The sequence below is a fragment of the Onychomys torridus genome, chromosome 3 (genome assembly GCF_903995425.1).
Source record: "Onychomys torridus chromosome 3, mOncTor1.1, whole genome shotgun sequence".
NCBI lineage: Eukaryota > Metazoa > Chordata > Mammalia > Rodentia > Cricetidae > Onychomys > Onychomys torridus.
The window spans coordinates 87,368,892-87,395,148 of NC_050445.1; the positions used below are offsets into that span (position 1 = coordinate 87,368,892).

General features: G+C 43.8%; 1 protein-coding gene across 5 annotated transcripts in view; it reads right to left on the minus strand.

The window, feature by feature from the left end:
- The window catches only part of Frmd4b (FERM domain containing 4B), a 334,105-nt gene that overhangs the window by 17,175 nt on the left and 290,673 nt on the right, over positions 1 to 26,257 (minus strand). For all 5 annotated transcript variants that reach the window (XM_036181353.1, XM_036181356.1, XM_036181351.1 and 2 more), the window contains 10 exons: positions 25,027 to 25,110; positions 23,757 to 23,822; positions 22,109 to 22,166; positions 20,211 to 20,297; positions 6,356 to 6,432; positions 4,713 to 4,851; positions 4,144 to 4,285; positions 2,810 to 2,943; positions 2,601 to 2,720; positions 1,270 to 1,498 (listed from right to left, as the gene is read on the minus strand). In XM_036181353.1, the coding sequence (XP_036037246.1) occupies positions 1,270 to 1,498; positions 2,601 to 2,720; positions 2,810 to 2,943; positions 4,144 to 4,285; positions 4,713 to 4,851; positions 6,356 to 6,432; positions 20,211 to 20,297; positions 22,109 to 22,166; positions 23,757 to 23,822; positions 25,027 to 25,110 (1,136 nt within the window). The remainder of the gene's footprint in view (positions 1 to 1,269; positions 1,499 to 2,600; positions 2,721 to 2,809; positions 2,944 to 4,143; positions 4,286 to 4,712; positions 4,852 to 6,355; positions 6,433 to 20,210; positions 20,298 to 22,108; positions 22,167 to 23,756; positions 23,823 to 25,026; positions 25,111 to 26,257) is intronic.

Here is a 26,257-nt window from a genome sequence, read left to right on the forward strand (position 1 = left end):
GCCGTCAGCTGTCGGGTACACTTAAAAAAACCATCTATCCAATATATGCTCAACCAATGGCACCATCTGCTGCCCAAATGTCAGCCACCAACAAGAACATTTGGGTCTAGCACAGCTTGAGGGTGAGTTGGCTGTGACAAATGGCCATGAACATTAAGCACACTGTTAATCACCCATGTCTGGAGGCAAAGAATGTAACCACCATTTAACCAACTGGATCGCACATTTAAATTCTCCAGCTGTAGTGGGCTAACATTTGTGTGTTAATGTCTGGATATTCACTTCCCGAAAGTCATCTCTCAGCTTTGTGAAACATAGGCTCTAAGCTTGGTCTATTCGAAACCCAGTTACCACAGCTTATCAAACAGAAAAATATATAATTATTTCATATTCCAGTGAAGATGTAAGGTACTACCAGTTATGATTACAACATTCATCCAGTGTTGGAATGGCCTCAGTTTCTCAGGTGTTAACACATAAAGTTGGGGAAAGGCTTGGATTTAAAGAAATACCATCACATTTCAATCATGATTTTGTCTAAAAACCACATTAATATGTGCATAAAGTTAATTAGACTCTAAAGTAACGTAATAAAGACTTCTCCCTTTTTTCCTCTGAATATGAACTTCATAGATATATGATGTCAAGAATCTTGGGAAAGAGAATAGAATCAGCATGCTTGAAACTCTATGGCTGTTAGCATTTCAAAATAGTTCCCAATCAGTCATCCTGTGTGCAGGTTTATACAAAAGTCAGGATTACCTTGTGGTTATAATCTTATCTCTCATCTTGTTGCATTCCATGTTATCATTTACCATTTACCATGTAAATACTCTCCTGAAATGGGATAATTAGACCTCTATCTACACACACTCAAGATTGTGTCTCTAAGAAAATGCAGGGTCTGCCACATTCAAATACTTCCCAGAAACTACTGTCTACAGCTCAGCATTCTTAACAGCCTGCATCAGGAAAGGTCCCTGGGGCAGTCACAGCGGTCCAGTTACAGAGCAGTCTGTTTTATCATGGGCAGCAGCCCTGTAAGCCTTCATCCTGAAAGTCTGAGACCTGTCTTATAGAACTGCAGGAATGAGCCTGCCATTGAACATCAAGTTCACATGCCTTTGACACCAAAACCTCAACCATTTTTACCCTGGGACAGTTGCTGTCCATGCTGCCATTCTGCCTTTCACCAAGTGAACAAGTGAAGGAATGCTGCATCCCAGCAGAACTGGGTCCAGGGCCTGCTGACAGCTTCCACTTACTAACCCGGTAGAGTAACTGCAGCTTTCTGGCTGGGTTTCTTTCCACACCGGATGCGGTATTCGTTTATGGCATTTTCAATCTCCTGTAGCCTTTTCACGGCATCTGTGTAATCTTGCTTCCGTTTTTTCTTCACGGTTTTACAAAGGTCTGGCTCACTGGCAAGTTTCTTTGCCGCTTCAACCAGCTTTTGCTGTATCAGGAAATTGCTCTCCAGTTCTTGCAAAGCCGGATCCTGCATTTAGACAATGACACTGCTTTATTTTTACAGACGCGCACAGTCACTCTCTCACATTATTTCTTGATAACAATGAAAGGTTCCTGTATGTTCTTGACTAATATGCCCTTTGGAAACGAAGTCTTCCAAGTTTAAATAACAAAGGCATCCTCAGACACCATCCGAGAGAAGACATCTCTCACCCACCCTAACTTCACCTCTTTTCCTTTTTAAGGAGGAAAATGACGTTGCATTCATTCACTTGGCTGGCTCAGGACCAGTTTTCAAAAAGAGATGCTAACCTGTGACTCACACATGCAGAATGTTACATTTACACGGGGAGCTTTAGAGACACGTCATTTGGCTTCTGACTGCTCTTTCTGGTTGTCCCTGGTTGCATGACTGAATATGCTCCTCACAAATAATCTTTTAATGCTTTGGTTTTTCTGGGTTTGTAACTGCTTTATAAGAGCGTGCTGAAGATTAAGTGACACACCGTGAGCTGTTTGTGTCAGAGCGGAGTGCCCAGGCAGGCACTCAGCAAAGAGCAAAACTTGACTCTATCCCGAACAGAGTCGGAGACACTTAAATCCCTGCAAGAACCATGGGGTGGGTCCTAATGGCATGATTGCATGTGATATGCAATCGGGAAAGCACACACTCTGTTGGCCATCGAATCTTTTCACTTAATTATACTGAATGCTGTATATGTGTTATCTCATTTGATCCCTACTACACCACCCTCCAGAGGGGAGTTCCACAATGTTTGCACTTTACTGATGCACTGGAACTTTGGGCTGATGAAACCATTGGATGAAGGCTACTTGGCTGTGAGTGAAAGGGTCTGAAGTTGAAATTCCATCTTAATTTCTGTGATACTGTTTATAACTTACACACAGGGCCCATCTAATGCTCTCTGTGACACGGGGAACAAAATAGCAAGAAATAAAATCAGTTTGGCTCAGCGTGTGCCTGAAAGAAACAGTACAGCTTGGTCTACTCTACTATGTCCATGGCTTGGAGGAAAATCTACAGCGCTGACTTGGATTGGAAGGTGCAGATGGAGGAAACTGGCAGCTCTCCTGTCTGTGCACAGGATGGCTCTGTGCTAGGCTTGTACCTCCTCAGTAGGCAGGAAGTTGTCGTCCAACTTGAACGTGGTTCCCACTCGCCTCCTGACCTGAGGGGGCTTCTCGCCGACGCTCAATGGATACTCCTTTGGCATTCTGCCCGTGAGTTCCTGTGAAACAGGACAGGGTCGAGAGTTCACAAGGGACCCAGGCTACCAGCCACCCAGCCTAAGTGCCCAGAGAGGCCAAGGCCACTCACGGCCTCACGAAGACAGATCTTCTTCAGCTCCTCAACTTTCTTCAGGAGCTTTTCTTGCAACAGTTTCTCCTTCTTCTTGAGTTCGAGGATTTTCTCTCGCTTCTGTTCCTCCATGCCTTCTGAGTCCTGAGAACCTGGAGTGGGGGCAGGGCAGGGAGGTTCACACAGGCCCTGCTTCCTTCCTCGCTGAGGGACAAAGGGCTGCGGGGGCAAAGCTGGCCCCCGATGCTGGCTTTCTTTCTTTTCTCCTTGTTTCTGAACATAATGAAAGGAAACTGGGAAGCATTTCACTTGCTTCTGGGCATCAGGAAGAGCCTGGTAAGAAAACGTCTTCTGCACTTGTGGCTCAATCATTTTGGAAGACCCCATAGAATGAATGCTTTGTGGTCCAGGCACACACAAAGAGAAACTACATTTTTTTTTTTTTTTCTTTTCTAAGAGTAAAGGGAGGATGATCCCTGAGCTGGTCCCACTCAATATTTCTTTAGGAGGTAAGCAAGCAAGGCAATGGACTGCTCTATGCAAAGGAACCCCTCCCCCCACCTCACCCCCCCCCACCTCACCCCTGCTGCTTCAGGCTCTACCAGCTGAGAGGGGCTTAGGTGAGTTAACTTAGTGAAACTACACAGACTTAGTGATAAGAGACTCCAGAATTTCCACAAAGGAAAGGCTCAATGATTATAGTTTATGAACTTGCAATTGTGTTTGTATAGAATTATATATTCTGTGGAGAATTAGTGGCATGAAAGCCTAGCAGAGAGCAAACATCTTTCAAGACAGCCTTGGGTACTGAGTATCTTCGCATCTCGTGCTGTTTATACAGCCTGACTACCTACAATCTAACTTCATATTCTTTAAAAATAGTGAAAGGCTGGGGATGGCGGTGCATCATGGGGCAGAAGCAGGCAGATCTCTGTGAGTTTGAGGCCAGCCAGTGCTATACAGTGAGCCCTTATCTCAAAATAAATAAAGTTTAAAATGTTATTTGAAGCTGTTGTATACTGTTGCATTTTGCTAAAAAATTTTTTCCTCAACAAGATGCATTTGGAAATGATTTATAACAAACAGAAAAGGGGAAAAAAACAAGAGAGAGAAGAGAGAAAGAAATAAAAAGAGAGAAAAGAGTGATGGCACACGCCTTTAATCCCAGCACTTAGGAGGCAGAGCCAGGTGGATCTCTGTGAGTTCGAGGCCAGCCTGGGCTACAGAGCGAGATCCAGGACAGGCACCAAAACTACACAGAGAAATCTTGCCTTGAAAAACCAAAGGAAAGAGAGAGAGAGAGAGAGAGAGAGAGAGAGAAGATGGCTCATACTTTCTTGAACAGGAAATACCTGAGGATATCAGGCTGCCATTGCTTGCCATGATAAACTGACTTTTTGCTTCCAAGGTTACCAGTTTGGAGACCCTCTGTGTTCCAGTCTCTGTTAAATCCATTGCGATATCGTCTAAACTTCTGGCTGAAGGAATTTTTGCCTATGAAGTAAATAACATTGAAATGCAATGAATACAATCACATTTTAAATCAATGCAATGATTAGGTCACTATGTAATAAAAAATGTCAACACAGGGCAATTTAAACCTTTCAACTGGCACTTTAGAAACAAGAGAAAACTTTATTTTTGTACATGGGAGTCTCAGTAAGCATGCAGGATTCAATCACTATCTTTAAACATAATCATCAGCAATGTCCCCACTGTACGAGCACATGCATGCCAAACCTCACAGCTTTTAAAGCAGCTATATACATTGCTCATCTTTTAAATACATGAAAAAAAACAAGACAGTTGGTAGCAAAGCTTAAAACATTTTCTTCTTATATGTTTTCTGGGAAAAGTCATTTTAGAACAGAAAGGAAAAGGACTGGACTTTGTCCCCAAAGCAACACTTTCGGTTACTTACTTTACTCTGCTTCCGGTCCAGGTAGAACTGATGCTGGCTAATGGCCATTACCCAGATGGACTTGATGAGAGAAGAGTTTGCATACCAGGTTTGCACAAACAGGCCGCTCTGTCCAAAGGTTCTTCTAGACACCGAAATCCTAAAATGTGAAGAAAACCATGAGTTAGATATCCCCGGGCCAGCAGCACATGGCGTGTACCTAGCAGACAATGTCGTCACAGGGCACCTTCCTTCACTGTCCTTCTGCTACACAGACTTAGCGTGACAGGGGCTGAGGTTCTGACGTCGTCCTTTTATAACCAAACCAGTCAGCCCCAAGTAATCGCTGTCTAAACTCTCACACACTCAAAGCTGGATAAGGAGTTAGTCAAATGAGAAGCTGTAGAGAAACATCTAGTTAGAAACCACAGAGAAGCGGGGCTACCGCGAGCGAGTGGCAGATGATAAGAGCGGTCATTTACAGATGTCACACGGCCTGCCTGCGGAAACAGCACCTGCCCAGGGCGAAGAGGGAACACCTCCGACCTAGGGAGGAGACTCAGACTGCAAGATGAACTTGATGATACTGGCTGGAAACGTGCAAGCCCCACAACGGCCCAGGCTGCTGCTTGTGCACCAGGGAAAAAGAGGAAAGGCAGGTGAGGAAGAGAGCCAAAGCAGGAAAAGGCAGGAGAGGGAGAGAGACAGACAACCACAGGGAGGAGGGAGCCGGATGGGGAAGGCAGAGGGCAGAGGGCAGAAGGGCATGGAGCTTGGGGGGGGGGGGGGGGGGGGGGGGGGGGTGGAGAATGCTCTAATGTCCTTTGTAGGAACTGGTTAATCTCCTTGGTCATCTTTTTGTCACAGTGCTTTCCTCCCATCCCTCGGACCTCGAAGCACTACCTAGGTTTAAAGAGTAACTTCTGAAAGGTGCTTCTTCTTGCTCAGAGAACCTACATCCTGATCTCCATTCATGCGTATATTTGACCACTGAGTTGTTTTCCTTTTTCCAGGACCCAGGAACACTCAAAAATGAGCAAAGCACCAGAATAGATAATTCTCCTAACAAGTTAAACGGCCGATAAACCCCTGCAAAGAGGCCCTGGCCATGGTTAGTCCCAAAGGAAAATGAAATACAAACACCCACAGCTAGCTAGTTCACACTACCAAGGTAGCTTTAAAACATCCCCCCCCCCGCCCCCCCAGATCTTGGCACACCGACCATCTCCAGTGGTTGGCCCAGATCCATGGGCAGCATACATTGGACTCAGTAGGTTTAAAAAAAAAAGAAGCATATGAAATTGGAATCAAAACATATTGTATGTATGTAGATGAAGTTCTAAAAAAATTAATAAATATTATATTTAAAAATCACACACACACACACACACACACACACACGCGCACACACACACACACACACACACACACACAAATGAGTGCTAGAGAGAATGTACAGAAACTGGGACCCCACATGTCGCTGGTAGAGATGTAAAGCAGCCAGTGCTTTGGAAGCGCCTGACAGTTGCCCTAAAGGTTAAGCACAGTTACTCTTTGACCTCAGTGATTCCACTAGGAGGTAAATTTCCAAGAGAAACAAAAAGCAAATACAAAAAGCTGTGTACACACATTCCCAGCATCCCATGCAAAACTCTTCTCTTTACCTGCGTGGGTCGTGCACCTCCACAGCAAATTTCTTCTCACGGAAATACAAATTCTCCAGCTGCTTCCATTGAAATAACTAAAAGAAAGTAAGAAAACCATGCACATTTCATTACTCTTGTCTTTACTAAGTCTCTTAACCAAATGATTGCAGGTTCCCGGAGACACACGGATGAGGTCAAGCACAAACTATTGACTTATCAACTTTTTACAGATCAACTATAACCTGAAACCATTTTATTCTTTCTTCTGACAGGGTTACATAGTAAACGCCACCTCCCCAGGAAATCTTCCTTGAACAACAAAACGGAGCACCCGCAGAACACACATTCAGTTTTTCCTCTGACTCAAGTGTATGACAGGAAACTTGCATCGATTACTGTAAGCACAGACCTTCGGCTTAAGGATGGAGACTTCAGAGTTAAATGGAAAGCTACTAGAGGGGATGTTTCTAACCAAATCAGAGATAACATTTCAAAGGCATGCAAAGTGAAAGTAAAAGAGATTCCCAGGTTGAGGTGAGTCTCTGCGAAGCAGTTTCTCACCCAGCCCTAAATCCCCCTAAGTGACACAGGCTGAGTGCCAGGAATCCAGTCAGGGCTCCGGTGGGGGTGAGGGCTGATTCTGTGGCTTTCTTAAATTAAGAGCTTCCAGGTGTGTTCAGAGTTCCCAACCTCTGCCTTTGTCCAGCTGTCTTTCTGACACTGGACTCGGGAGTGATTTGCCATTTGGCTGGAGAAAGAAATTGTGTTGGAAATGTGTATTCAAGACCAAATAATTTGACAAAACTGCATATTGATAGGAGTGAGCATGCCTGGCTGTATTTTTCAACCACTTCATTAAGTCTCCGACCGATGCAGGCTTTACAAGCTCTCATCTTGGACTGGGTGGTCCTCTCCTCTAGCCTCAACCCATTAGGGTCTGCCCCCAAAGTAACACGATGCTCCAAGTACACAACTGGTCGTCTATGTAATTGAGAAACACTGCTGTGCAGCACACAGTCAGCAAACACATTTCCTGAAGAACAGAAGCTTTTCACGAACACGGGCTGCAGGAAGAATGGGCTGAGCTGTAGGGCTGTATGGGGACAGAGTGTTCAGAACGGACCTTCCACCCCAACAGCACAGCAGACCAGCATGCACCAGGTACACGCAGCTGTCTGCAATTGCCCCATTCACCAGTTTCACAGAATTAGTAAACACATAAAGCTACATACCAATGTCCTAAGGTGTCTGTGGAGCTGAGGTTGTCATTTCCTTCAATCCAGACGTTCCCGCAAAGGGGCCAGAAACGTGAGAGAAAGCCCCAGGATCCTGTCTGCCTCCCTACCCCGATGGCAGCTCCGGTGCCTTCTGAATGAGTTTCATAAGACACTTAGGTGTAACTCGGTTTCACAAACAGAGCCTCCCACGGTTGACACACCACTGACATCAGCCACTCTGCCGAGGGACACCTCCCCAAGCACACTCTTTCCCCGTAGGGATCGGGGAGCCAGGTTCTCTCTGGGAGATTTTCTCAGAAAAGTGTTCTAAAATGGGGCAGCCTGGACTCCCACGGTACTTCCTGGGAGGTGAGCCGACTTTGAATCCAGGCATGAATTTCACCCCAGGCTGTTTGAGGAAAACCTTTTTACCCAGGTCTACTCACTGGCACGGGAACAGGTTCGACAGGAAGAGTCAGAGGCAGCCAGGCTGTGTTTTCCTTTGCTGTCCATTCCCACACACAGAAAACCAGGGCTCCACTTGAAACTTGATCTCTGAGCGGCCACCTCCCCCCTCTTCTCACTTACAAATGGGAAATGCTAGGCTGACTCCATTCAGCCCGTCCAGAACAGGGAGCAAGCTGGCGCCCAGCAAGGAGAAACCCTACTTAAAAAGTGGAGGGCTTCGACTTATTAACAGAGAATCAGAAATAATTACACAGCAGCCGGATTTGTAAAAGAAGTTAGGGGAGACAGGCAAGGTTTGGGGGAGAAGGAATTTTGAAAGTTTATACAAAAGCTGCTTTTAGATACATACTCTCCTGGAGCCGTGTCAAAGTGGCCTGGAAGAACACAAACTGAGCTAACTAACCGTGGTGGACTCTAGGTGGCATGTACAGGGAGTCAGTGGGACAAGAAAGTTCAGCTTGAAGTTAAACTGACAGAATTATTAGTCAAGGTCTGCGTATGTGGTTTTGCCTGAGTTCTCATATTTTTTTCAAAACCAGTCTTCAAATTTATTAAAGTAATACTTATTTCTCAAAATTCTGAGGAAGCTGACAAAAGGGACGCCAGCCCATCTGTTCAGAGCCCGGATCTCACTCATCTGGGGGATTCTTTAGAAATTCCATGGGACTATCAGTGTGATCCTATCAATGTTTACAGGTGCTACAAACACTTTTTATTGTACCTGTGCTGGATCTAGCCAGTGGCTAGATGTAAGATTGTTTTGTTTGATAGATCTTTCTTTCTTCTTCTTCTTCTTCTTCTTCTTCTTCTTCTTCTTCTTCTTCTTCTTCTTCTTCTTCTTCTTCTTCTTCGTCTTCGTCTTCGTCTTCGTCTTCTCCTTCTCCTTCTCCTTCTCCTTCTCCTTCTCCTTCTCCTTCTCCTTCTCCTTCTCCTTCTCCTTCTTCTTCTTCTTCTTTTTTCCAGAGCTGAGGACTGAACCCAGGGCCTTATGCTTGCTAGACAAGCACTCTACTACTGAACTAAATTCCCAACCCCTAAATTGACATTTTTTGTTTGTTTGTTTGCTTGTTTTTCTGAGACAGGGTTTTTATGTGTAGCTTTGTGTCTTTCCTGGATCTCGCTCTGTACACCATGCTGGGCTAGAACTCACAAAGATCTGCCTGCCTCGGCCTTCCGAGTGCTGGGATTAAAGGCGTTCGCCACCACCGCCCAGCTTCTTTCTTTTCTTGATGTATGATAATTCTTCTATTGCACTTTTTTAATGTTTCTGAGTGCTTGCTTTGGGCAGGAGGTGGGGATGGGGTGGGGTGGATAGGATGAGGTTCTGAAAGTGCCAACCGAGGGAGGAGGTGAAAGAAACACCCTGTTGAATGCCCTTTAAGGGTGTACAAATGTGTCAGATCTAAGAGACAGTATACCAACTATGGATTTCAACTAGGGTGCCAGGGCTCTGCTCTTGCTCCAGTGTGTAAAGAATAAACCAGAGGCTCCCTCCAGTCAAAACCTTGGGGAGATTTCAGACCAAGGGAAAAGGGAATGGAGAATTGGTTAGGGAAATGTCCCAGGCAACCTGACTGGTTTTAAATTTTCTTAGAGAAATAGCCTGTGAAACACATAGAAAGACTCTTTATCTCTGAGAAATACAGAAGGTGCCAAGGGGATTCTGAACTTGAGAAGATTCAGGCTCAAAGGAGGCAGAATGGAAGCAACTGTACACTTCAGATTCACTACTGCTTGGAGAGCTGACAGGCATGGCATGGTGTCGGGCACGGTAGAGGAAGTACCCTGTGAGTTAAGAGAGTGAAACACTATGCGTGCATGCATGCGTGTGCAGAAACATACTCGTAATTTTCCTACTAAAACAGAAAAAAAGCGACTCAAGTCAAACTCTTAATCGTGAAGACTTTAAAGAAAGAGGAAGACAGGAAGGAAGGGGATTTGCTTGCAGTGGGGTTCAGGCTGTGGAAAGGCCACGTTTGTCTTAAATCAGTGTTCATTGGCAATGTGCACGTATTAGAAGCCATGCGTCTGAGAATCTGTTGTTTTTAGAACTGATGCTGCTGGTTGGATAAGGGAAATAGCTGAAGGATGAAAATAAGACTATTAATTAGGTCTTGCAGATGTCTCTCTACTCTAGACTCATTTACAAGGATTAGTTGTCCCCTTTGGAATCAACAGAAGGAAGCAGATCCTAATAGGTAGCAGACAGCAATCTTGGATTACTTTGATATTGCAAAAGTAAATAAATAGATAAATCAGGGAAAGGAGTGTGGGAACATAAATAATGTCAATGAAGATATAATCAAGAAATCACAATAGGAAGACATATCTCAAAGTCATTAATCATCTGTCTTCAAACAAGGGAGAACCAAGAATTTAAGCACTGAGGTAGAAAAGCATGGTGGCATCAAACACTCTTTTGAAAATGAACTTGTGTAAAGTTCTGTATGCACATGAAGTTCTCTCCTGTTTAGACACAAAGGAAGCTGAAGGCTTTAGGGGAAAAATTTGCCACAATATGATACGTTATTCAAAGAAAGAAGTATCTTAAATATCTAAGGCATTTTGTGGAAATCCATAGTCACTACTTAGTTAGGCCCCACTCATTTATACACATTTGAAAAACTAGAGGAGATCACTGCTGCCACGTCTCCACCTCTTACAAAGGTTCTGAATGGGGATGGAGATGTGGTTCTGCCCTGGCTACTCTTCCAGAGGACAGTAGTTCAGTTCCTAGCACCCAGAGGACAGATCACAACTGCCTGTAACTCCAGTTCCAGGTGACTTGGTGCCCTCTTCTGACAGGCACACATGTGCTACACAGACATACATGCAAACAAAACATACATAAATAGATAAATAAAATATAAAAACCCAAACAAAATGGATTGATATTTTAAAAGGGTGAGGTCCTGAAGGACTTTTAGAAAGCAGGTCTGATGTATACCAGTAGATTTTTGACTCATTCCTTCTCAATGGCCGTATTTTGTTGCTATTGTTGTTAGTCATAGGTCTGGCTAACCTGGATCTCACTATGCAGACCAGACTGGCATTGAACTCACAGAGATCCACCTGGCTGGGATTAAATCCGAGTGCTGGGATTAAAGGCGTGAGGTACCAAGCCCAGTTCAACAGTATGTTTTAAGCACCTTTTATGGGTAAGGCTCTTCACTTGTTTATTATTTATTTATTTATTTGGTTTTTTGGGACAGGGTTTCTCTGTGTAGCTTTTGGTGCCTGTCCTGGATCTCGCTCTGTAGACCAGGCTGGCCTTGAACTCACAACGTTCTGCCTGGCTCTGTCTCCCGAGTGCTGGGATTAAAGGCGAGTACCACCAACGCCTGGTTTTTCACTTGATGAACAGTGAGCAGGTCCCATCCCTCATGGCATGCACACACAGGAACTATATCAGCCTGTCTAGGTTTGCAATTGGATCCATTACTTGGAGCTGTGCTGATCAGCAAGGTACTTAACTTTCTTAAGCCTCAGTTTTCTTTTCTGTTAAATGGGCCAATAATGCCTGCCTCCAAAGGTTATCCAAATATAACTTTATGTTTACAGGGTACTTGGCCCAGAGCCTGGCTTGGAATATACATCAGTGAGTGGTTGAGCTAATGTGTGGTGAAGGGCTTGCTCTGCACTTGGCTAATTGTTACTAAATGGACGACAGCCACTTAAGAGCAGAAACAGAGCTAGCAATCGCTATCTGGCTCCACCTCTGTCTCTCCACAGAGGAAACAGCTCAGTTGTTCTGTTGACATAGCTGTACCATCTGGCCTCCAGTTCTGAGAGTCTCACTGTCTATGACTACACTGGGCTGGCCACTGGGCTGGCTGTGTGGATCTCTTGGGTGGTTTCCTGATGCATCCTAAAGGGAAGAAATCTGTTCCTCTATCCTGTACCCGGTGGTCACCGATGAGTAGAGGGACAAAGGGGTGGGGTGTCAGCTTGCCCCCCCAGGCAGACTGAGCAGCAAGTTCCCTTCCGTCTGGAGTAGCCAGGAAGAAGGAATGTGCCCCAGCATGCAGAGGAATGCTGGAGAGCTGGCTGCCTAGGGCAGGGAGTTTTGCTTGAGGGTCCTAAGACCTCCCCCGCCCCAGGGGAGGGGGCAGGACTTGGACAGAAAGGATCTAGTTCTCTTTTAAATCATAGCAAACTGCAGGGAAGCACCACCTGGGTCTGACAGTAAGGTAGGGCAGGCAAAGATGTCACAGGAGTTCGGACATTTCATTGCTCATTGTACTGCAGGTTAATCATTTAACTGCAAATTCACATGGAAATGACTAAATTCAGGCTAGTCACAGCCAAGGTACATCAAACAATGAGTCACTCAGATAGGGGGATAGGGTGATTCCTCCTGTGTGGTGTGAAACAAAGCAAGCTGGGCATCATGAACTTGCTGGGTTTCATGATAAAGGTTACACCTGGTGGGTGAAGATGCTGCTAATGCCTTCTGGAGTACTGCAGACCATGTGCACAGAGTCTTCCCAAGAGCCAGATGTGGACGCTCCATCTTAAACTGAACCCCATCCAGGAGAAAATGAAGGCTCACAGAGGTGCCACTACCTGGCCAAATCACTCAGTCATCAGGGATGGATCCAGGATTTACGTACAACCAGAGTCAGGCTCCAAACTCCCAGCATAGCATCATAGCACATCACTTTCTTTTTCAGTCAGGGAGGAATCTATGGGGACATTTGTATTTTTAACAGGAGGAGGAGAGAAGGGAGGAAAAGAGTAGTATTTACACTTCAGATGAAAAAGAACAGGGGAGGCTGTAGCTGGAGAGCTTCTCTCCAGCCCCCGCCAAGCCCTGTTAGTCCAACAACCCACGTATAAAATAAACACACAGACATTCATATTATTTAAACTGCTTGGCCATTAGCTCAGGCCTCCCATTGTCTAGCTCTTACTCGTATATTTAGCCCATTTCTATTCATCTATATTTTGCCACGTGGCTCGTGGCTTATCAGTACCTTACATCTTGTCATGGCAGCGGCTGGCTGTATCTCTCTGTCTTTGCCTTCCACTTCCCAGGATTCTCTTCTCTCCTTGTCCCACCTACACTTCCTGCCTGGCTACTGGACAATCAGCATTTTATTTATACAGAGCGACATCCACAGCAGCAGGCAACTGTGGTAGCCATTTGTGGAACAGGACCAAGTCCTTTCTCACAATGGGGTTTGATTTCACAGACCAGGCTAATCTTAATGTTAATCCCTCCACCTCAGCTTCCCAAGTGCTGGGATTACAGATGCCCCCTGTAACTGGCATACCCCTCAACTTTACTTACTAGTGGTTTGCAGCTCACGATAAATGCACTATTCCCCACCTCCACCTTACCTCCAGGCCCTTTGGTGATGAGAGGAGACTTGGCTAGGATCACATGGGAGGGGAGGATGCTGCCAGGACACAGCACAGACGCTGTGCTCTGTCCCACTATGCACAGGACAGTCCCATACCCCAAAGGAAACAGTAATCCAACTGGAGTCGAGAACGCTGGGTTATAGGGCTATATTGCTCTATATCTAGGCTCTGAGAGCTAGAATATGTAAATAAGATGCTTTAGATTTTTTTCTATAAAATAGTAAGTTTCTGAGTTCTGTTTCTTTCAATTAGATAATACTTTTAGGATCAAAATAATTGTTCAGGTACTTTTCTAAATATAAATGTTACCTGGTAGAGGGACTTACAATACTTGATCAGACCAAAGAGGTCCTGCTAAGAGCATCAGCTATGGGAAAAATACTTTCATAACAGATGATACTTTCCAACAGGCCAGGCAGTGGTGGTGCACGCCTTTAATCCCAATACTTGGAAGGCAGAGGCAGGGGGATCCCTGTGAGTTCAAGGCTAGCCTGGACTACAAAGCAAGTTCCAGAACAGCCAGGGCTGTTGTTATAGAGAGAAATCCTGTCTTAAAAAAACCATGAGGGAGAGAGAGAGAGAGAGAGAGAGAGAGAGAGAGAGAGAGAGAGAGAGATCCCAACAGAACATGCTCAGAGTCTGAAAATTACTTTCTTTAGGTATGATCTCATAGCCATATGTACATAAAATGTCACACCTTATATGCAATCAATTAAATACATTGGTTATTTGCAAATAAATTTAGATGAAAAAGTTCTGGGTTATTTAAAAAGGTGTCATATAAAAACCAAATGTCTGAAATGGTATCATCTCACCCAAGAGTCTCCTGTGGCAGGTCTCTAACTACCCAGGGCTCCCTTCCTGTTAGAAGTTGCATTAGAGGCACATTGCACACGCGTGTCCGACAACCAGACCTGGCACCATGCTGTTCCCGGGTGTTGCCACAGATGATCAAGAATGCTCTCTCTCCTTCTCTGTTTCTTCCTCTCCCTCCACCCCACCTCTCTGACAGGGACTCACTGTTTCTCAGTCTGACTTCAAATTTGCTCTGAAGCTGAGGATGACTTTGAATTTCTGATCTTCATGCCTCTGCATCCTGAGTGTTTGGATCTGAGGAGTGCTCCATCAAACTTAGGACCTCATGCATGTGAGGCAAGCATCCTGCCCACTGAGCCAGTGGGTATGTGGTGGTTCCCCCTCTGCAGAGCCATTTCCTCTTCAGAGAACACCCGCCATTCCTACACAAGGAATCCTCTTGTTCTGGAAGGTGTGGTTAGTGGTCTCCTTTAAAGGTTTATCTTCCCTCCTTCTGAGAAGCCACCATATACTTTGCAAGAATCTCACCATTCCGGTCTCAGTTTAAATGTCACTTTCTTCAGGGAGGCCTTCCCTGAACATTCCAGATGTCTCTTCCCATCCCATGACTGTCCCTCCAGCCTATCAGTTCCTATCAGAGACAATTCAGTTTACAATTATCTGATTTCTTTGCTTACTTGTTTCTCACCAACCATCTCTCTAGAATATTTTTTTTTTTTTTTTGGAGAAACAAATAGTTTAGTGGCCACAGCTTACCTCCTCCAGACTATATTCTGACATTTCTCTTTGGTCACAAAACAATTTGAGTTATAGTTTTGGCCATGGCTTTCTGGCATCCAGACAATTCTTCCCAGCCTTCCTTGCAATGAGATGGGGGCTTCCTGAAGGACAAATGGCTTGCTCCGGAATGCCTTTCACCTTCTTTGACAATACTCAGCAGATGCTTGGAAAGTTCTCACCATAGAATTAGAGACCCTAACTGTGCTTAAGCATAGAGGTGAAGAGAGATGTCATACTACACAGCAAGTGTGGTGTGGAGGGGGATGCATCCCCTCTGAACACATTCCTTTAGCCCATTGGGTGCCTACAGCACTCTGAGGTAAGAGTGCAGACAGGATTCTTTAAACTAGATAGATGAGAAAAGGAGGGCACAGAGAGGTTAAGTGGTGGTTCCAAGTCAGCCAGCTGGTCAGTGGGAACGCAGAACTGGTTATTTCAAACCCGTGTTATAGGATTGGCGGTCACCTCCCACTGGCTCTGCAGGTTCTAACAATCAGATTGATTATTGGTGTGGCTAAAGCTTAATGACACACTTTCCAAACAGGATGGACTGGTCTCCTGACCACATTTTGCAATCCAGTGTTTCTCTTCCACACCAGACAGTGTGTTGTATTGATGTAGAAAGTGAGATTGGACAGCACACACTCTCCCACTCTCCTAACTTAACCTGCTCTGGGATGGAAGGACCTTCTATGTGATGGACCATGGTGACAAGCTAGTGGTGGTGGGAAGAGCAAGGAGAAGGTGAGATAGTCAAGATGCCTGTGATTAGAATAATAATCAAGGTGGTGCCTTAAAGTAAGGGAACGAGCCTAGGACTGCTATGACAATGGAACAGAAGGCCTTTATGCTTATTACTTAACACATATGCCTCCAGGCACAAAGGAATTCCAACAGTTAAAAAAAAATCAGCTAACTGAAGGCTTAGTGATGGTGCTCACCACAGGCTCTCTTATCGTGCTACAATGTAAAAAGATGTTAATCTTGAAAGGCACTTCATCAGGATGGTCTAGATGATGCCTTGAAAAACCATCCTGATGAAGTGCCTTGAATAGCAATGCCATGCCAGCTTTGCATCTCTGCTCTCCTACAGGCCCTGTTTTCCCAGGTGAAGTCCTTGCTGTAGGGTTAGAGTTCAGTCATGACATGCACACTAACGCCTTATTCACTCACTGATGCACTGTCTAGATCCTTGTGAAAGGCATTATCCCTTCTCAAAATGCTAAACAAACAAACAAACAAACAAACAAAAAACCATAAAGAGAGGCTGGAGATGTAGTTCAGCTGGTAGGGTACTTGCCTAGTGTGCATGAAACTCTCTGATTTGAACCCCAGGACCGCGTAAGCTGGGTATGATGGTACATATGTGTAATCCCAACACTGGAAAGTTGGAGGCAGAAGGATCAGAAATTCAAAATTTCTTAGCTACACAGGAAGTTCAAGGCCAGCCTGGGATGCAGGAGACTCTGTGGTAAAGTCATTAATTCATTATTTTTCTTTTCATATATAGCACATCTTCATGCATTATGGGTAATGAACCAGGGAGAGAAGGGTTTACAAGTATCTGAATATAGGGACTCCTACTATACCACGGCTGCTTTGTAGCAATGTTGGGGCCTTCTCTGTCAGTAACTCAAAAATATTTCCCGATTATTCTCTTTATTTGTCTGTCTTCCTCACTCCCAAGGAATGATTAGCAGTTACCTAGTGATATATGCTTATTAGGCATGGGACAGAATATAATCACATTTAGTTCTCACACCCTCCCTATGAAGTTTGTGTGATTATGGTTGTGCAGATAAGGAAGACACTTCTAAAGAAAGATGAAAACTGTGCCCCACAGCAGATAAGGCTTGTACACATAGTTCAGTGGACACATAGTTCAGTGGACATATAGTTCAGTGGTACAGTGCTTGCTTAGCTTGCCTGAGGCTCTAGCTTGGATCCTCAGCATGGCAAAATACACACACACACACACACACACACACACACACAAATTCATACATAGAATCAGAATCACACAGAGAATAGACATCAGGGTCAGGGTCTAGAATGTCTCCCCAACTCTTGGCCTCCATCATGGTGTTTCACTGATAGAAACCACTTGTTGCCCCTCAGCCAGGAGATTGACAAAAAAACCAATGCTAGAATAAACAAAGAGAGCTTGCTAGTGCCCTGGTAGTAAAACAAACACAGTCCCTAACATTTAGAGGCAATAATTAACAGACATCATCTATACAGGCCTTGAACAACCCCTTTGAAAACCAGCCTTTTGGCATCCGTCTCTGATCCTTGGTCCATCTCCCTCCTGGTTTGTTTTTACATCAACAAGATAGGCACATGGCTCGGGAGGCCCAGCATCTTGAGGCTGGCCCGACACCCTGTGTTCCATTCATTTGTTAGCATGACCTCGATTCTTTCCTGGCCATTGGAGAATCTGCTGCATGGCCAGATGCGGCAGCATGAGCCTTCTTTTGTGTCCGTGCTCACAACCCTTTAAATTATATGTTCTTTTAACGTGGGCAAGCTGGCCAGAAGAGAGCCTTGCAAGGGCACACTGCTGTCCCCAGCTCAAATCAGTAGGTAACAGAAAGCAATCAGTCCACAGAAGCAAGACCCACCACCAGATTTTTAACAAAAGGAAGCAGGGAACAAGGCACAGTGCAGCCTGGACACCTGAAGTGATGGAGAAGTGGAGGGCGAGGAAGCCACAGAACCAGAAGAGAGCTCTAACGTCCTGTCAGAATAGAGTGTGACAGATCTTGACAACGAAAGAGGAAAACTGCAAATTGATAAAAGGAAGTGGCTGCTGACCCTTGTCTAGACTCTGGGATGAACAAGCAGGCCTGATTGTGATCAGCGTGAAGCAGTATGTACCGATTTTTATGAAGCTGTGAATGTGAGGGGAGGCCGGTGAGTCACACGCCCTGGAGAGGAAATGAAGCTCAGCCTTTGCTGTGCAGATCTGACTCACCATTACTTGGGGAGAAAATCTGATTGCTTGTTTTTGTTTCTTTGTGCAGTGGGAACACAGATGTATCACAGGAAAAGGGAGAAAGGACCCCGAGCGGGAGGGGTTGCAGAGGAGGAATGCTGAGCTCATTTGTTTTTATTTATTTATTTATTTATTTATTTATTTATTTATTTATTTATTTAAAAGAAACATTTCCATGTTGTGAGAACTTCGTACTTATCAAGCCATGCTAGTTGATTATAAGTTGCCGTGTGAGTTGGCTTAAGTTCTATTTTGCACACAAGTTTAGTAAAACCCAGCAAGAGTCCTGTGTGTTCTTTATTAAAAAGGTAAAATTCAGGACAGACGAATCAGCAAAAACATAGTAACACGGGTGAGCTGTGCCTTAAGAAAACATGACAAGCAACAGCTTGGCTGGGACTCTTTATTATGCTCTGTACCCTGACCTCTCTGCCCGCCCACAATGGAAACTGTAATGTCCATCAAAGAGAATTAGTTGTTAGTTAGGTGTGGTGGCTCACACCTGTAATCCCAGGATTGGGTGGAGGGTGGACAGGAGGATCACGAGAGAGAATCTGCTAAAAAAAGATTATGTATATCCACACAAAGGAACAGTAGACAGCTTTCAAAAGTGGCAAGAGGACCAGGGGTGTAGTGAGTGCCTGGCTTTCGCAAGGCCCCGGATTGGATCCCCAGCATTACAAAAACGGAAACTAATACACAGTATTCCTTATCCAATGGATGTCGCTCGCAGAGCTGACAGAAACTACAAGCTGGTTGTACAGGAGGATACAGTGGTTGAATGATGCTTTATTGCTTTTGCTAATAGTTCTCTAATAAGCAGCCTGGGTGCCCAGCAAGTTCTGGCCCAGCAGAGCTGGATGAGCATGGAAAGGGGAGCCATGGTCTGCCCAATGCCACCCATCGTATTATCTATGTTAATGTCCCAACCATGCAACAGGGTCAAGAAGAGTGCTCAATTTTCATAACTTAAGGTGATTGCAAGCATTGATTGAGGAGAGAAGGAGCCTCAGAAGACACACACAATGTGTAGTCTGTTTCCAGGGTTGCTTTATGAAGAATACAGCCAACAGACAGGAGTTGTCTTAGGCTGTGCTGCTGGCTTGAGATAAGGCAGGTAGGCTGACCATGGTTTGTTATTAAGAGGCCACCATTTCACTCCTACAGCCTTCAGGGGTGGCAGCAGAGCATAGGGAGGGTAGCAATTCTCACCCAGAGAGTGTGAGCAGGTCTTTATCTCACTGTACGTAAGGAGACCGACCAATAGACACTGGATGGTGAGCTCTACAGATTCATCAGCGGTGACAATGTACATGTTGTGCACTTATACTAGAGGTGAAAGTGCAGCTTTATAGCAGCTTTTTGTTGTTGTTGTTTTTGAGACAGGGTTTCTCTGTGTAGCTTTGCACCTTTCCTGGATCTCACTTTGTAGATCAGGCTGGCCTTGAACTCACAGAGATCCACCTGGCTCTGCCTCCCGAGTGCTGGGATTAAAGGCGTGTGCCACCACTGCCCTGCCATAGCAGCTTTTTTTTGGAGACAGAGTTTCCTGTAGCCCAAGCTGGCCTCCAACTCACAACATAGAACAGGACCTTAACTTCTGATTCTCTTATCTCTGCCTCTCAAATACTAGGATTACAAGCATATAATGATAAATAGTAACTTATTTAGCTTTGGAAAACCTGAATCTGATAGATTCTGGTCCTTTAACTCATTAATTCCTTTTTTTTCCTCTACAGAAAGCAGATGTTTGTTATAAAAGAATGTGAAAACAAAGACCAGCAAAAATAGCTGCAATTGCAGAAAGATTGCTTATAACCATTCACTGAGAAATAATCGCCACAAAAACTTTGGATTAAACAAAAGCGTGGGGGCTGTGAACCAAGTTGTGGTTAGCTTGGTAGGTGAACCTTAGTGTGTAGTTTAGGTCACGGCCTCAGAACAGACAGCATTCAATCCTAGCACTTGGGAGGTGGAGGAAGAAGGATCAGTTAATGCCACATGAGAACCTGTTTCAACAAACAGATGAAAAGATGGCTCATTATGGAACTGTGTAGACCATGCACAAGTGAGTTACTTTTTACAAGTTATATTTAACACTAGTAGCTTCTGTACCAGCTTCATTTAGCACAGTTTACTGCCCGAGTTTGTTCAAGGCAATCCCGAAAGTGATGCTGTGGGTTATAGAACATTCAAGGTTCCTCTGAGCGTCTGAGTGGTTCCCACTTACTTTTCGAGGTTTCACCTTGTCCTGTAGATCATACTGGCCGATTCCTTTGTAGCTGATCCCAAGCCACCATGGCAGTCCCTGCTTATCCTAAAAAGTAGAAAACAAAACAAAAAATAAAAACATGAGACCCAAGATCTGGAAAGTCTTCTACAGGGGAAGCACTGTTTATCAATTTCTTTCCTTAACAAGTGCCAACAAGCCAAAATAAATATGCCTTGGTAAATAGAACCTTACTGAGAAATGTAACTTGTTGAAATATTTTCTTAATGTCTCTTCAACTAATACACACACACAAAAGCCAATACTGTTATTATCATCCAAAAGAATGAAGCATTACTGCTTTGATTAAATTGTTGGAGAGGATGAAAAAATGTAATTCAACCAAGAACTAATCCAGCATGAAGTTAGTTACGATTTTAAAAAGACTCCTTGTTCCCTTAGCCAACAAGCAGCTATAAAGGCTGGAGAGTTTCCCAGGGATTACCAGGAGGAAGACAGAGACTCTAAAGCCCAGTGCTCAGAGCACAATCAACAATGAACAGGGAGACGCGAGAATACCTTTCGGGGAGATGGACAACTCCCAGCATGAATAATCAGTCTGAGATACATGTGAGGAGTGGATATAAGTGATATTCTATTATAAGTACAATGTGCTTCTACATTTTTTATTGGGTTTTTCCAATGAAAGGAATGTATTGACAGAGGGATAGAAAAATATAGGCTTAGGCATGTGTTCACTCAAAGCATAATCAGCGAGAATTAAGATTAAATTAATATACATTTTTAGCACAGGTGTCCTCAATAGGAAAGTGTATATTATCTGATTTCCCGACATCTGCAATGGTAAAGATGTCAATATTGTCATGACATTAAAACTCACTGAAGAGCTAATCAGTTATAACATTATGCTTCTCTTAAACAAAACTCCATTCATCTTTTATCATCAAAATATTTCTTAGCTAGCTTCTTCCTGCTTACCAATGTAAGAGGACAAAGCACACTGATGAGGATGTGATACTGCAAATTTTGCAAAACTTTCAGCATTTCCCACAGAGGTTTGCAGAAACATTGAAGACTGGCATGATTGTCACTGGGAGAAGGGAGCAGATAAAGAGCTGGGAGCATTGGAGAGGCAAATAACCAAAACCAAAATCACTATGGGTAGATGGAGAGTGACCTAGAACTGCAGGGGAAGGTCTGCATTATGAATTTAGCATGCTCCGGGTCCTAAGTTCAATACCCAGCATGCAAGGGGGCAGGAGGAGAGAGAGAAGAGAATGAGAATGAACTAAGAGAGAATACGTCTGGGAAAGCACCTGAGTGTAGCATTTTACAAAGACAATGTGCTTTATAATTTGCTGAAAAATATTAATAAACAAAACATTTATGAAAACAATTCTACTTAAAATGCTGAAATTTGGGGTCTGGAGAGATGGTTTAATAGTTAAGAGCACTGGCTGGTCTTCCATAGGACCAGGGTTCAGTTCCAGGCACTCACTTACAACTCTCTGTTACTCAGGTTCCAGGCAATCTGAGGCTTTCTTCTGACCTCTATGGGCACTGCATGCATGTAGTGCACAGACATATAGGCAGGCAAACACTCACACACAGAAAAATAAAATAAAAAAAAAATCTTTCAAAAGGTAATTAAAGCCAGGTGGTGGTGGTGCATGCCTTTAATCCTAGCACTTGGATCTCTATGATTTCGAGGCCATCCTGGTCTACAGAGCAAGTTCCAGAACAGCCAAGGCTACACAGAGAAACACTGTCTCAAAAAACAAAACACTGCAATTCTAGACACAGTTCACATACACATTTAAATGCTGTTTTAGACAGCCGGTGCTGTTGAGTGCCTTGGTGAGTACTGTGGAAAGCTCTGGAACATGAGAAGCACTTACCTTCACTGCATAATAATGGACTCCATAGGTAGGTAGGGCTTCTACTATTTTCATGTACCTAAAGAAAATGGACGTAAGTTAATTAACACGGCCAAAGGGCCTTTTGGGGGAAACTGATTTCAGGAAACACAATTGGCTTCTCCTTTTCTCCTTTAGCCATGACTAAGATCGTTGACTCAAGCAGAAATAGAATAATAAACCACTGTTGGGAGTAATATGGTTTGTACCTTTTCTAAGTGCCAGGGGCTTTCTAACAAAACAAATACAGCGAAGGTTTTGTACAACTTACAGATTGCATCAAAACACCCAGATTGTAAATTTTTTAAAAAAAGATTTATTTATTCATGCACCTTTTCCCCCCTGCTTTATCCTGAACCTTGTTCCATAGACCAGGCTGGCCTAGAACCCAGCGTGTTGTGATAAAAAGCAAGTGCCACCACACCTGGCCTATTTTTGCGTATTATGCATATGGTATTTTTTTCTTCATGTACATATGTACACAAGAAGAGGACATTAGAATCCTCAGTTATAGAAGGTTGTGAGCCACTATATGAATGTTGGGAACTGAATTCAGGACCTCTGGCAGAGCAGCCAGTTTTCTTAACTGTTGAGTCATCTCTCCAGCCCTATACTGCAAATATTTTTTTAAGGCAAACACTTAATACACAAACAGTAAGAATCAACTTTTAAGCCAGGTGTGGTGGCACATGACTGTAGCTTCAGCACTCAGGAGGTTCTAGGCCAGTCATAAGACCCTGTCTCAAAGCACCAAAACCCCTCAGAAATCAGCATTGAGGGAGAGGGGAGAGAGGATGAATATAAATATTCATCTCAGTGTCATCCTCGGGATGTCTCCACAGGACAAGTGACCTGGGTCTTCATCTCACTTCTCAAATGACCTATGCTGCCCTCAACAGTTCTATTCTTTATCTTAAAGTTACAGCCCTAAGGGTTACTCTCCAGTTACTGGAACAGTCATGAACTAAGCAGATTGCCTTTTAAAATCTTAGAAGTTTATTGTATCAAGTGAAGAGCTCTTAATAAATCAGTGGTAACTCTATACAGTCAAAGAATATGGCAGAAACTGGGTGTGGTAGCACTTAGAGTCCCAGTAATGGGGAGGCAAGTGGAGCTGGGATTCAAAGCTCTCCTTAGCTACTTAGTGAGCTAAGGGTCAGCCTGTCTACAGGAGACTATCATCTATCTATCTATCTATCTATCTATCTATCTATCTATCTATCTATCTATCTATCTATCATCTATAGATCTATCTATCAATCATCTGTCTGTCTGTCTGTTTGTCTGTGTGTCTGTCTCTGAGTAATGACTATGGTCTACTTTTGGCAGAAGAAGCAGAACTCCAACACAGCAAGTGTATCCTGAGTTCCATCCAAAGTCAAGTCACAGACAATTTCTGCCTTCTCTTTGAAAGTGCTGGAAGACTTGGCACCATTGTGCTCGAACTCTAAAGCTAAGTCACCTTACCTATGCTCAGTTCTTGCTAACATCACCACCATTCCCTAGGTGGCCAACACTTCCTTCTCTGACCCACACTGGGAAGCATGAGAACCGTAACACTCACGTATGGAATCACCAAGATGTTTTCTGTAAAACTTTGTCTAGGCAAGAAGAAAAAAATAATACTTACTGGACCACTGCTTGACCCCGAGTCAGACCTTTGATTTTCAAATAATGCTCAATCACTCTGTCTTCACTGCAAAACAGAGAAATAAGCAAGGTGACGTGTGACTCTCTGACACCCGGATTCCATCTCTCTGTCCTCAGGTAGCCACTGAAAATCTGAGAGGAACATGCTTGTTTGGGAGCCAGACTGGCATCCTCTGCTGTTTCTGTAGGACTCTTGTTTACGAGCTCAGCATGTGACTACTTCCATTATGATCTTTGACTTTTAATATAGCTACATAATTCATATTTATATCTTTAAAATGTCATTTACTAGGAAAGGAAACAAGATGATTCTCAAATAGAAAGACTAATATTCTAGATGTATCGTACTAGATATAAAGCACAAATACTAAATACTAGGTGGAGAACATTATTGAGGTAATTTTGAGCCTGAAAACTATTCTTTCGTTGTCGATTAAAAAGAGATGGATTTCTGTTGGTAGAGCTCTTGACTTGAATGCACAATCCCCAGGACCACAGAAAGCAGGCATGGTGGCCCACACCTGTAATCACAGCATTTGGGAGGTGGAGGCAGAAAAACCAGAAGTTCAAGGTCATCCTTAGCTACATAAAGAGTTTCAGGCAGCCTGGGCTATACGAGACTGGCTTGTTCTTAAAAAAGAAAAAAAAAAGAGTTTTTAAGAAAATTAATCCTGCTTTGAGTCTAAACACCATTTGAAATATTATTCTTAACACCACTTTGGACACAGTGCTGTAAAGAAAAGTCTAGTTTTATCCTGTAAGAGGAGAGACTATGCTGAAGTTTCAGCCTTCCTCAGACCCAACTTCACCCTACAGCTCAGGTAGCTCTTCAGTCACACCCAGGCGTACGTACCTGTGAGACTATAGGCATTTCTCCGAGACCAATCATCACCTCCTTTCCCACCCTCCACCTTTTTTTTTTTTTTTTTTAATTAAAGAAACTTTCATTTATCAGTGACTTCTTCAGAAGGTCCCAGAGTCAGAATGCAATGTGGGCTTTGTATCTAATTTCCCCCGCATATTTGGAAAACATGTTTAAAGCTTTCCAAATAGAATGTTTTGTCATCTTTAGTATTTTTTGTGTGTGCAAAGTAAAGTCATCTTCACAGTTTGGAGGCTGAAACCACAGAGACTACATTTACAAGGAATACAAGTAATTTGAAAGAAAAAGATGATTCTTTTGAATTTCCTGCCAAGTACCCAGTGCTCAGTGCAGGCCATGACTTCAGCTTGGGGCTGTCCTGGCTTACCAGTAAGCGAGTGATGGATGTTCCTGGAGGGTTTTGGTTGGAAAGACTGGCAGTGTCTTCAAATCTTTCTTGGCATTCTCATCACTAGGAAGAAACACAATGCAGTGATATCAGAATGTCACCTGAAGAGATATCCAGTCATGTTCTCCTAATGAAGAGATCCAAATAGTTACTATAGGACCTTGGTCTCTGTCACTCACCAGAGCCCACCCTCAAATGAGACAATCACATATACTTTCAAGCCTCCAATACTTTCTGTGAACATCAATTTTATTACATAGGATGAATGGGATTGCACATAGTTTATATTTTCCTTTTACATGGTATTACTCATATTCCATTGCCCGCCTTTCTGTGTTCTGGGAGCATCACCATAATCAACTCTAGCAGTTCCTAATATTCAGCATGTTGGAACACCAGTCACCATTGAACCATCGATAGAATGTCTACAAGTTCTTCAATATGGGCATCCTACAATCAAATAGTCTACACACACATCGCTGTCACTCTTCTGTCACAGGTTTCTCTACCACCCTGAAATACAATGGACCAAGTCAACCAGCTTTGCAAAGTTAGTTTCTGCAGAAATCTCTGTAATATAAGAGGATGGGAAAACATGCTTCTGATGAACTCACGAGACCCCTCATATCACCCACAGTAAACTAAAATGCAATTATATATAGTTCAGACATTCTATATAAATTATAATGTTTACAAATTCTATATAAAGTGGACAAATTCAAGTAGTCAAGAGAAAGGTGTGGTCTTTGGAGTACAAGCTAGTGAGAGTTGGCCATGTGCTTTATGAGAGAACAGATTCTCTAGCTGCCCTGAGAATTCAAGGAAGGAGTAAACATGGTTCTAGAAGGTCTATTAGCTCCTTGGAAACATACATGGAAAGGTGGATCTTCTCTCCAGGTGCTACCAAGCCCCCGCAGTCCCATAACCCACGTATAAAATCATCACTCAGACGCTTTGATTACTTATAAACTGTATGGCTGGGGCAGGCTTCTTGTTATCTTCTTTTATCTTAAATTAACCCATTTCTGTTAGTCTATAAGTTGCTACATGGCTTGTGGCTTACCAGTACCTTACATCTTTCTTGTCATGGTGGCGGCTGGCTGTGTCGTGTCGTGCCCCCCCCTTCCCCGCCTTCTTTCCACCTCCCAGAATTCTCTTCTCTTTTGTACCGCCTATACTTCCTGCCTGGCCATTGGCCAAACAGCATTTT